General features: G+C 46.1%; 1 protein-coding gene across 1 annotated transcript in view; it reads right to left on the reverse strand.

The window, feature by feature from the left end:
• Positions 1-3,807: 3,807 nt before the first annotated feature.
• trpm4a (transient receptor potential cation channel, subfamily M, member 4a) overlaps positions 3,808-12,500 on the reverse strand; it is a 16,543-nt gene continuing 7,850 nt past the window's right edge. The window contains exons 13-27 of the mRNA XM_061027293.1: positions 12,466-12,500; positions 12,233-12,362; positions 11,962-12,107; positions 11,777-11,889; positions 11,473-11,580; positions 11,338-11,384; positions 10,288-10,520; positions 10,028-10,143; positions 9,290-9,422; positions 9,032-9,206; positions 8,761-8,926; positions 8,384-8,565; positions 8,145-8,277; positions 5,563-5,635; positions 3,808-5,116 (exon numbers count right to left, since the gene is read on the reverse strand). The exon at positions 12,466-12,500 is cut by the window's right edge and continues 94 nt beyond it. Of these exons, the coding sequence (XP_060883276.1) occupies positions 5,006-5,116; positions 5,563-5,635; positions 8,145-8,277; positions 8,384-8,565; positions 8,761-8,926; positions 9,032-9,206; positions 9,290-9,422; positions 10,028-10,143; positions 10,288-10,520; positions 11,338-11,384; positions 11,473-11,580; positions 11,777-11,889; positions 11,962-12,107; positions 12,233-12,362; positions 12,466-12,500 (1,901 nt within the window). The 3' untranslated portion in view covers positions 3,808-5,005. The remainder of the gene's footprint in view (positions 5,117-5,562; positions 5,636-8,144; positions 8,278-8,383; positions 8,566-8,760; positions 8,927-9,031; positions 9,207-9,289; positions 9,423-10,027; positions 10,144-10,287; positions 10,521-11,337; positions 11,385-11,472; positions 11,581-11,776; positions 11,890-11,961; positions 12,108-12,232; positions 12,363-12,465) is intronic.

Here is a 12,500-nt window from a genome sequence, read left to right on the forward strand (position 1 = left end):
GGGGTTCTTTACGGATTGGTTGACCTTTTGGTGAAGGCGGCCCTTATGGTGAACACAGTCCCGATTAAATGATTGATTATCTTTGTACTACTACACCATAAGTACTGGAACTCTGTTTTTAATTTCAACAAGCCTGAAAACAAGGACGACTAAGGACTAATATATCAGTTAGAACCTGCATCATCATCGTCTTCAGTCACTATCCATAGGTTTAGATCATGCATCATCTTTGAAACAACAGCATAGGTTTGACAACACGCTTGCTATGAAGTTTCTAATGGTGATAGAGTGATGGCAGTCAGAAACAGCTGAGTTGGAAACAGCAAAGGACAGAATGGGAGAAGAGATCGGATCGAGATGAAGACTGCAAAGTGGCTGAAAGTGGAGATGAGCTCAGACATGCCAAACACATTTCTTCTATCTTAGTTTGGACTACGGACTCTGCCTGCATTGACCTACTTTACCAACTTAAGCTTCAGTTTCATTCCTACTCTCCCAAAGTTTTAAAGAAAATAAGTCAATTAACTCAAGTTTGGAATAATATCTGATTCTTAAGGGACACTTGGACTTGAGCTTTAGTTTATTGGGATGTTTACACGGAGCAGTTCATGACCTCATTTGACTCCAACATGTCTGAGCAAAAAGAAAAAGAATTTGTGTTATTTAAAGTGTGGGCAGGGTGTTGTGAGGTGAAGAGATGACAGCAAATGCACTGCATCCACCCATTCATCAACCAGATTTGACATTCCTGCACAGGATTTATTTGCCTTGCTGAATCTGATCCAGTGCCACGGCCACCCCAAGCTCTTCCCATGTAAGGACTGTCTAAAGTGGGAAATCACTATCCGTGATAAAGTTACCTAAGGGGACTGGTGTGTTAGTGTGTGTGGTATGTGTGCGTGCGTGTGTGTGTGTGTGTGTGTGTGTGTGTGTGTGTGTGTGTGTGTGTGTGTGTGTGTGTGTGTGTGTGTGTGTGTGTGTGTGTGTGTGTGTGTGTGTGTGTGTGTGTGTGTGTGTGTGTGTGTGTGATGTGTGTGCACAAGGATTCAGGGCATTAATTAAGCCCTTTTTTGTGCCATACAAAAATGACTCCTTTGAATTCTCTAACAGTTTTGCATGTTTGATTTGGGCATTAGCAGCAGAACAAACTTATCCAGGGAGTAACCCAACGTCTCCCCAGAGAACAAGAGGGACCCCTTTTTGAAAGTGAAAGTTGCAGAACGAAGGCTCTGAGTGTTGCATATGTTTATACATTAAGATTAAGATTTAATTTTATTGATCCCCGCAAGGGGAAATTTCAGTTTTTACACTCTGTTAGTCATGAACACACACGTAGGCTGAAATATACACACACATGCAGAAACAGGATCCTATGGACATGCACTAATGGAGAGAAGCCAGAGTGACGGAGTGGCCCACAGCGGGTGCTCCTGAGCTGATGGTAGGGAGGGGGTTCGGTGCCTTGCTCAGGGGCACCTCGGCAGTGCTCAGGAGGTGATCTGGCACCTCTCCAGCTACCAGACCAACTTCCATATTTGGTCCGCACTGGGAATTGAACTGGCGCCCTCCGGTTCCCAACCCAAGTCCCTACAGACTGAGCTACTGCCGCCCACACAGTCCAGAGTTAAGGCTGAACTGAGAACGTCTGGCAGAGGACCCAGACCATGAATCTTCAAATCCCACCCACAAAACAATGTCTCAATCATCAGGGCCAATGTAGGGGACATGAAATACAATTGGGAACATGTAAAGACCCCAGTTGCAGAGGTAACAGGCTGGAGCTGTGACTGACTATCCTTGCTGGTGTCTAGTACTCAGGTTGGGATCTGTAGCAGATTCTTAAGACTCGGGAGAGTCAGCCCATATGGTTCAGGAGATTGTTGCACAGCTTTCCTGTAACAGAAACCTTCCTTGCAGATTTAAAGCCCTGCCTCAACACCACTTCTTCTTCCACAGGACACTTTTAAGTGCTCCGACTGGGGCGTATTCAGAGATGTTGCCTCCCTGAATAAGTAACCAACCAATCTTGATGAAGAATCATCAACAGTGACATCCCCAGAGCAAGATGGCATCAAGAAGGAACATTTGAGAAGCTGAATTTATGCTTATCCAAATTATGTGAGAAGAACCCTGCTGGGCCAGGGTTGGCATGCCCCCCTTGGCCTCCTTTCTTAGTTTTCTTAGTTTTTGAGTCCCTAAAGCAGTGATCCTCACATTTTTTTCTATGACAGCTATACCGACAGGACAAAGTCACAAGGAGAGCCATTTTACCGCGGTTTATCAAAAGCCACCTCCAGTCATTAAAATCATGTCTGCTTATTAATTTGTCATCCCACAACATACATTATATAATGCAGACACTACAATCCTAATTAAAGCAGGCCTACCTTAATACTGGTACTAAACGTTTTTGGTTTAAAGTAAGTTTTGTTTTTTTTGCCTTCTGCCTTTTTGTTAAATTAAATCCTTTTGGTTATTCTGTATTTGGGTCCACCTCCCCTTGTTTTACACACCAGACATGACAGAATGATTTGACCACATTATGGGCCCAGCGGATTGTTTTTGTTTCAACGAGCCTTCTCCCTGGGAGGGGACTTGTCTTGCCTTTTTCCCTGGCACCCAAGGTAGGAGGAGACGCAGTCAGGGCCTACGATGTCAGGACTCAACCTCTTCGAGCTCTCTGGTGGCCTTTCTGTTGGGCCTTGCTTTGGAGCCAGAAAGCTCCAGAGAGTCTCCTCAGTACCAGCAGCCTGTGTACCAGCCCAAGCCTCGGCCCAAGCGTCAACCCAGGCCTCAGCCTGAGCCTCAACCCCAGCCTCAGCCCAAGCATCAGCATCCCTGTGTTTCTGTTCCAGCTGAGCGCTGTCTGCTACCAGTTCCGGTGGAGCGCCGTCTGCCCCCTGTTTCTGTTCCCGTCTGAGGCTCTGCCGACTCCTGCGACCTCGTCAGAGGCCCTGGTGACTCCTGCGCCCTCGTCAGAGGCCCTGCTGACTCCTGCGCCATCGTCTGAGGCCCTGGCGACTCCTGCTCCCTTGTCTGAGGCCCTGCCGACTCCTGCTCCCTCGTCGGAGGTTCCGGCGACTCCAGCGCCCTCGTCGGAGATCCTGCTGACTCTCCTGGTCTCCCTCCTGGTCTCCTCCTCCGGACCCCCTCCTCCGGACCCCCCTCCACTGTTTCATGATTTATTTTGTATTTGTCCTCAGTGTTTGTTGTCTTGTATTTTCACCCTGCCTCTGTGTGTTTCCCTCCAGTCTTGATTGCCCTGATTGTCCTCACCTGTGTCTTGTTGGTCTCACCTGTGTCTGATTACTCCATGTCTATTTAGTCTCTGTGTTTCTTCCCTTCTGTGTCAGATCATTGTTGTAAGCTGTCATATGTGAGTCTATGGTGGATGTCGGCCGTCTTCTGCGCTAGTGTTTTGACTTCTAGTTTTTGGTTTAAATTAAGTTTTGTTTTTAACTTCTGCCTTTTTGTTAAATTAAATCCTTTTGGTTATTCTGCACTTGGGTCCACCTTCCTTGTTTTCTTCCTAAACGTGACACAGGTACCCTCACACCTGTACTTAAAATGTCTGAAGGGTCAGGTCCCAAAAAAACACTACCCTGTTGAAGCACTCACTCCAGTACTTTGAGAAACTAGTTCACCCTGATGAATCCAAAATCCCAGTGTGGTTGGATCCTCACCAATTTGTGTTCAGAACCACCAAAGAGGATGTCATCTCTTCTACGATCCACTGAGTCTCCTCACAGCTGGAACACAGATCAGAAAGTCTCCCTGTGTTGTAGAATAATAAATCAATGAGCGGTGTATCATGTAAATCCTTTTATTAAGAAATTGCAAATGAAATGTATTCCTGCTTCTTTGCAGAGTGGAACAAGCTAGAAATATGTCACATCTCTATCCAGGTGTGTTTGTCAGAATTTTACTGTTTTTATTCCTTTGAATGAAGAGATGGAAGATGTTATCCAGCTCTTTCTGGTCTTGATGGCTTTAAGTGAGATCCTCTTTAGGCTCTGTGTTTGGTCTCCACCGGCTCCTCAGAGAAATATCTCCCATGTCTTTAGCTGTTAAAAGCGTCGCTGTGTGGAAGGTCGTTTAGAGCTTTGTCACTGGAAACAGCGGCACACTGATGAAGCGTGACCCAAAGCGATCTAAAGCTGTGAAGAGCGCAGCAGTTTGTGTCTTTGGTTCACGTGTTTACAGCAGCTTGAACAGGTTCAGTTTGAAAAGGTTATGTCACCGCTCACACACGGGATCACAACTCGACAGTCATTTTACACATAGATGCGATGCGTTGACGTCCGATGCAGAGGTCGAGTGTTAACGGAACATTTAAATGAGTCTCGTGGATTAAAAGCCAAAGAACTCGGAGGTTATTGGGAAAATCCCCGACTATCTAACGTGATGACGTACGCCCTTAGACTGGAGACAGAGACTAGACACACTGTTTATATTTGTGTCTCTCTGATTGGACAGCAAAGGTTACACCCCCGAACCATTTAATAGATTACACTCATAAAGGTTCTCGCCCTCACACACACATTCAGTTTGTGTATATGTTATCTCCTCCAGTGTTCAGACTTCAGGAGGGTTCACATGAAGGCAGGTAAAGTCTTTGGTTTGGTCCTAGTCTAGTCTGTCACAACGTGGAGAACTGATGTGTTTGTGTGCAGTCCGTCAGGTCTTTTGTACCTTTTGTTGTTTGAACAGTACCAGCTCTGAACCAACGGTCTGCATCGGGGTCCTTTTCTGTGTTCGAGGGTCCTGACTTCAAATCGCAGCTCAAACACCCGACATCAGAAATCAGCATCAAACTAACAAAAAGATGCAGAATGGCAAACAAGGTGCTCTTTGATTTAACATTTTGTGTGTGTGTGTTCAGGAGTTCAAAGACTCAGCTTGGAGACAGAGCTGTCAGATCTACTACACAAGAAATGGTTTACATGATTTAAACTTCTGAATCACAAACTAACTTTTTAATGTTAAGAAATGTTTTCAGTGGACTTCACCTCTGAGCAGAGGGGGGGAGCAGAGGGGGGGGGCGATCAGTTTTTAACAGACCGCTCAGAGACAGAGCCTCTGTCATCCAGCAGAGGGCGCTGCAGCAGTACTCCAACTGAGAGGAAAGAAAGAGACAGAGATGGATGAGTGCTGAGCAAGAAGAGCCAACAGCTGCAGAGAAACCAGACACACACCGTGTTCACACACACACACACACACACACACACACACACACACACACACACACACACACACACACACACACACACACACACACACACACACACACACACACACACACACACACACACACACACACACACACACAGTGTCCTGTACTCTGCAGTTATATCTGTCTGTACGATCAAACACTAAATATGTTTCAGGATCTTTTTGAGGATTTGAAGATAATTTCATTTGAAAATGAAACTCTGTGACATGATCTTTGTAAGAGACAAATCTAAATTAATCTCTGAATGTTTATGTATTTTAAACTCCACACGTTCTAACCCCTAACCCTTAATGACAAACGGTCAGATCAGGTCGTCTAGGCGTGCTGACCTCAGACTCCAACAGGCGCAGCCTTCGGTCGTGATCACAGAGGACTGACATCTGCCTCAGCACGCTGTCCACCCTGCAGACACACAAACACACACACAGTTTATTAAAGTGAGAAATGATCAGTCTCCCTGTAAACACAGATGTGGCTCCCTCTAGTGGTAAATGATATCAGATCTCAGTATGCACAGCAGGTTTGTTGTTTTTTTTATAGATTTATTTTTGGGCTTTTTATGCCTTTAATGGAGAGATAGAACAGTGGATGGAGTCAGAGATCAGGGAATGATATGTGGGTAGGAGGCCACGGGTGGGATGTGAGCCTGGGCCGCCCGCTTGAGACGACAACCTCCATACGTGGGGCGCACGCACTAACCACTGCGCCACCAGCGCCCCAGCAGATTTGTTGTTAAATACAGTGGGTCTGGAAAGTATTCAGACCCCTTTACATTTTTCACTCTTTATTTCATTGCAGCCATTTGCTAAAATCAAAAAAGTTCATTTTATTTCTCATTAATGTACACTCAGCACCCCATCTTGACAGAAATTTTTTTTTTGCAAATTTATTAAAAAAGAAAAACTGAAATATCACATGGTCATAAGTATTCAGACCCTTTGTTCAGTATTGAGTAGAAGCATCCTTTTGAGCTAGTACAGCCATGAGTCTTCTTGGGAATGGTGCAACAAGTTTTTCACACCTGGATTTGGGGATCCTCTGCCATTCTTCCTAGCAGATCCTCTCCAATTCTGTCAGGTTGGATGATGAACGTTGGTGGACAGCCATTTTCAGGTCTCTCCAGAGATGCTCAATTGGGTTTAGGTCAGGGCTCTGGCTGGGCCAGTCAAGAATGGTCACAGAGTTGTTCCGAAGCCACTCCTTTGTTATTTTAGCTGTGTGCTTAGGGTCATTGTCTTGTTGGAAGGTGAACCTTCAGCCCAGTCTGAGGTCCTGAGCACTCTGGAAGAGGTTTTCTTCCAGGATATCTCTGTACTTGGCCGCATTCATCTTTCCTTCAATTGCAACCAGTTGTCCTGTCCCTGCAGCTGAAAAACACCCCCATAGCATGATGCTGCCACCACCATGTTTCACTGTTGGGATTGTATTGGGCAGGTGATGAGCAGTGCCTGGTTTTCTCCACACATACCGCTTAGAATTAAAGCCAAAAAGTTCAATCTTGGTCTCATCAGACCAGAGAATCTTCTCATAGTCTGGGAGTCCTTCCTGTGTTTTTTGGCAAACTCTATGCTGGCTTTCATATGTCTTGCACTGAGGAGAGGCTTCCGTCGGGCCACTCTGCCATAAAGCCCCGACTGGTGGAGGGCTGCAGTGATAGTTGACTTTGTGGAACTTTCTCCCATCTCCCTACTGCATCAAGGGAGCTCAGCCACAGTGATCTTTGGGTTCTTCTTTACCTCTCTCACCAAGGCTCTTCTCCCACGATTGCTCAGTTTGGCTGGACGGCCAGGTCTAGGTAGAGTTCTGGTCGTCCCAAACTTCTTCCATTTAAGGATTATGGAGGCCACTGTGCTCTTAGGAACCTTGAGTGCTGCAGAAATTCTTTTGTAACCTTGGCCAGATCTGTGCCTTGCCACAATTCTGTCTCTGAGCTCCTTGGGCAGTTCCTTCGACCTCATGATTCTCATTTGCTCTGACATGCACTGTGAGCTGTAAGGTCTTATATAGACAGGTGTGTGCCTTTCCTAATCAAGTCCAATCAGTTTAATTAAACACAGCTGGACTCCAATGAAGGAGCAGAACCATCTCAAGGAGGATCAGAAGAAATGGACAGCATGTGAGTTAAATATGAGTGTCACAGCAAAGGGTCTGAATACTTATGACCATGTCATATTTCAGTTTTTCTTTTTTAATAAATTTGGAAAAATTTCTACATTTCTGTATTTTTTCTGTCAAGATGGGGTGCTGAGTGTACATTAATGAGAAATAAAATGAACTTTTTTGATTTTAGCAAATGGCTGCAATGAAATAAAGAGTGAAAAATGTAAAGGGGTCTGAATACTTTCCAGACCCACTGTAAACAAACATTAACAGGAATGAACTGGTGTCAGTAGCAACATATCCTCCAGTGAATTCCCAGTAATCCCAGTATAACCTACAGCTCCTTCAAGAAAGAGAGTCCCATTAGAGGCTCTCTTCTAAACTAAAAACCATCTCATGTTTTTATTGATCCACAGAATCAATAAAGATCTTTAAACAGAAAACTGTCCTTATCGCACGGTTACCCTGGCAACTTAGACAGTGTGCAGGTATCGGTGTTGCCATGGCAACAAACAGGTGTCGATATCATATCAAGGTTTAAAGTTCTGGTATTGTGACGACAGCAGGACTGTGTTAAATCCTGTTTATGGCGCTCTTCTTCTTTGTGTACAGATTATGGTTGTAAACAGTCAGAGGCGTTGGCAGAGTCGGTGGGAGGAGCTAAACTCCAAAGGTCGCCCAGGAATCGGTTTTGGAGGTGACTCCCATTCAGTCAACATGACGCTTTGATCCCGCTCTCTGCCTTACTGAAAGTTCCTCACAGATATTTGTCATCCAATCAGAGAGCAGTAAACGGTTAGCGTTAGCTTACTTGGTGGATGTGTCTTTGAGTCGGGCCGTGTCGCTCTCTCTCACTCTCTTGTTCTGAGCTGACAGCAGGTTTTCTTTCTGGATCGCCTCCCACGTGTTGAGCCAGCTCGCCTTCCTGCCGCACAGCTCCAGGACTGAGGACGGAGGGCAGAGGTTAACCCAGGACACACACACACACACACACACACATACACACACACACACACACACACACACACATCTCACATGACGCTGTCTCACCAAAGTGTTTGCTCTTGACCGAGGGGATCTGTCGGACGTATCTCTTCATGACCAGGTGGAGGTGTGAGATGATGATGAAGGGCGGGGCTAAGCAGGGCCTCGAGTGGTACTCCACGATCAGGTTGTAGCGCTGAAACTTCCAGTAGGTGTCGCTGCGCCCCTGGACCTTAGAGAAGGTGTAGCTGCAGAGAGGAACATACACTCTGTAAGTCATGAAACACACACAAACAGGATCCTGTGGACTGATAGAGAGATGTCAGAGTGAGGGGGGGGCGTCCGCAACCGGTGACCCTCCGGTCCCCTACGGACTGAGCTACTGCCGCCCCCAAATGAAATCACATTCAGAGTGGATCGTCATATAAACAGGAAGTAAACACCTGAACATGGCGATGAGCAGGTTGACCAGCACGATGTTGGTGAACAGCAGGTAGATGACCAGCAGGATGACCACCAGCCAGTTAGCGTACGTGCTCATACACGGCTCCTCTCCGGCCTCGATCAGCGTGACGTTGTTGGTACATTTGTTCTCCTCCCATTTATCAGCTGGAACCAATCAGAGAGGTTAAAACATCGAGTCAGGAAGTGAACACGCTGCACGCTCCTCTTAACGTGTTTTTAACCCTTTCAGGACACCGCTGATCGACTCACCGTCCATTTCGTGTATTGGAATCTGTCCAAAGATGTGCAGGTACGGTCTGTAGAAGACTCGTCGGAATATCCAGTTGGGACGCGGGTCGTACGGGTAGAGGAGCGCCTGATTGGCTACTCCGTACGCCATGAGCCACACGGCGAGGAAGAAGAGGAAGAAGAAGACGTCCTTCATCTGAGGGAGACGAAAGACGAGAGGAGGAGTCAGAGACGTTTAAACCCCCGTGTGGTCGTTCAGAGCGCAACCAGCCTCCTCACCATCTTGCTCACGATGATGATCTTTGGTCCCAGCTGTTTGTGGATGGCGAAGATGTGGATCAGACGAAGAGTAAAGACCAAGAAGTCGATGGCCATCACGGCCCGACCGAACTCGTACGACTCGGGGAACATCCTGAAACACCACAGAGACACGTAACCACGTTGTTCAAAAGGTTTTTATATTTTTAGATTCTATTTTATATATTGTAATAGTTTCTTATACTGTATTATTTAAGTTGTTGATAGTTCTGTTTTATTTCCTTGTTAATTGTTTAGCACCAATAGACCAAGTCAAATTCCTTGTATGTGTAAATAAAACCCGATTCTGATTCTGATTCTGATTCTGATTCTGAATGATCCAGATTTAATAATCCATTAAAAAAAAAAAAAAACAGGATCAGAGAATCCAGATCACTCTGACCCTCTTTGTTCAAAGGAAACTGGACTGGATCCCCCTGATCCAGGTGCGGACTTTGAATGAAGACTTAATCCAGATTATTTGAGGGCCTTCACATGACATACTTTAGTCCATAGGGGGCGCCATATATCAACACAGCTGCTGTACATTAAACAATAACGTATCCGCCCCCTGCTGGGATCAGATCCTCCTCATTTATTATTCAAAGTTTCTTAACCTTAAAATGAAGTTTAACACAAATTGGAGGTTTGATCTGAAGTCCTCACTAACAGAACCCTGTTTTAAACCTGCAGCACCCTGCTGTGTTTTAGAGGTCTCACCTGCAGCAGAGAGCAAGCATGAAGAGGGAGATGGCAGTGAAGTCACATTTGTTCCAGACGTCCTGGATGTAGTTCTTCATACTCTGGATCACGAAGTTGCTGCCCATGAAGAACGTCTGATAAAAAACACAGAAAACCGAGTCAGTCTGTGAGAGTTCAGTTTTGTAGTTTTGTAGTTTTGTAGTTTTGTAGTTGCTCATACATTGAGAAGAAGAAACATGATGAATGTTTTTCAGGTTAGTTGCGTCTGAACGTCTCACCTGTCTGATCTCCTCACACACCAAGGTGAAGACCCAGAAGTAGAGCACAAACTCCAGGGTGGACGGACCTTTGGGGGGCGGGGGCTTGAAGTCCACCAGCAGAACGTATGCAAATAGGCAGAGGAACAGGAAGTACATGAGCACATTCCCTAGGAAGGAGGTGACGGGAGCGAACCAGAATTGTCTCCACCGTGACAAGATGAACGGCCTCTTTGAGTTTGAAGGTGAAGGCTCTGCGGTCAAGAGGAGAGAGAGAGAGAAGTTAATACATGTTCATAAACTCTGTGAAGACGCACAGACCTGCAGAAGATTCTCAATACTTTTTGTTTTTAATGTCCAAAACTCCTGCAGAGTGTCTAGACTGAACAAATGTTGGCATGTGCAAACTAACCTCTCTCTCTCTCTCTCTCTCCTTCTACGATCGATCATGAAAGGAGCAGTATGTAACTCTGCCCCCTAGTGTTTAAAGTGGGTACTGCAGTCTAAATTCTAAACATTGTAGAGAGCTGTCCCCCCTCCTCTCTAGAGTCCATGCTCACACAGGTCACCATGTGGTGGACACTGAAGCTTCAGTGTTTATCCAGCTCTGCATGGGTCTGTAAACCTTTCTGTGTTCTAACCGCTCTCCATTTTTCAAAAGCATCTCTAATATTGATCCTAGTTTGAGCACGTTTCTGCTCGTGGAGCTTATTAGAAACATGCAGAGGCTTTTTAGGTCGAGTACAATCACTTCTATCTGAACCACTTCTTTTGCCCGCTTCCATCGCTGCAACACCTGTTGACCTGATAACTGCTCTCATATCTGGCAAACCGAGGGGCGTCCAAAACGGCCGTGTGGGGGGTCGCCTTAAAACCGCTTACCTTCTCCGGTCCAAACAAATCCAGAGCATTCAGGACCAGAATCTAAAGTTATAAGGAGGACATACTGGCTGCTGCATTGTTGTCAGAGAAGCCAGCACTTCAACATAGCATGTTTCCTTAATGTCTGATCATATAGTAAGATCACTTTATCATTTCATCAACATTTTGATGATCTGTATCCTCCCTCACCTTTCAGGTTTTCTTTCAGAGCTCTGAGCTCCTCAGCTTCTTCTTCACTGTGACACAAACACACAGACGATCAGAGAGTTCGTTTTGAAGATATAAAAACATCATAAAGTCTCATGTTTGTTTGTTGATCTTTACCTCTGTGTGATGTCGGCAAAGGAGCAGACCGTGGCGTTGTTTCCCTCTAGACTGTCTGTGTCTCTGTAGTGATGGAACTCCACAGACTTCACCTCCTCCTCCTGCTTCCTGAAACACACACACACACACACACACACATACACACACACACACACACCTTAGTCTGTTTACTAAATCAGCTGTTCAGCTCCTGCTACAGTCATGGACCATCCAGGTCCAGGTCTTTTTTCCCACCATATCACACAGTGACACACACACACACACACAGTGACACACACACACACACACACACACACACTCTTACCTGAAGCTGATGAGCTTGGTGTAGAGGAGGGGGGGCAGGAAGAAGGTGAGGACCAGCTTCCAGACCTCCGTGCTGCGTTCCATGTCGCCCCACCAGATCTGAGACAGCAGAGACTGAAACATGAAGAAGTGTCATCAGCTCAGCTCCACTCAGTCTGTTAAACCGTCTGAGGTCACGATCTGTACCTGAACGCCATCATGGCTGAAGAAGTGGCGGGCGTCTGCTGTTGTGGCCATCTGTAGACAAGTAGCTCCGCCCCACACCGGAGACGTCCTTATAAGGAGAGTGAAGGAGCAGCTCTCACTGTTCTGGTAACACTCTCCAAACACATCTACACACACACACACACACACACATACACACACACACACACACACACACACACACACACACACACACACAGAGTGAGATGAAGATGATGGTTCAGGTTCTATCTGTTTTATTTCTATGTCTCACCTTGTGCGAGGTGTTCAAACCTCTGAGCGAGCTTCTTCATGGACACTTTGTTCTCCGTCTCAGTCTCCAGCCGAGAGAGTTCTCTGAGTATCTTACAGCCAGACAGAGCGCTCAGCACCGACTCCCCCGCCTCACAAACACACACACACACACACACACACACACACACACACACACATTTTAATACTATAGATTGAAGTACTTGACGTTGACGTACGTCAGGTGACTCTCACCATCTCCCAGAAGTAAACCGCCATCTCGCTGCGGT

The sequence above is a fragment of the Labrus mixtus genome, chromosome 20 (genome assembly GCF_963584025.1).
Source record: "Labrus mixtus chromosome 20, fLabMix1.1, whole genome shotgun sequence".
In the NCBI taxonomy this organism is placed as follows: Eukaryota; Metazoa; Chordata; class Actinopteri; order Labriformes; family Labridae; genus Labrus; species Labrus mixtus.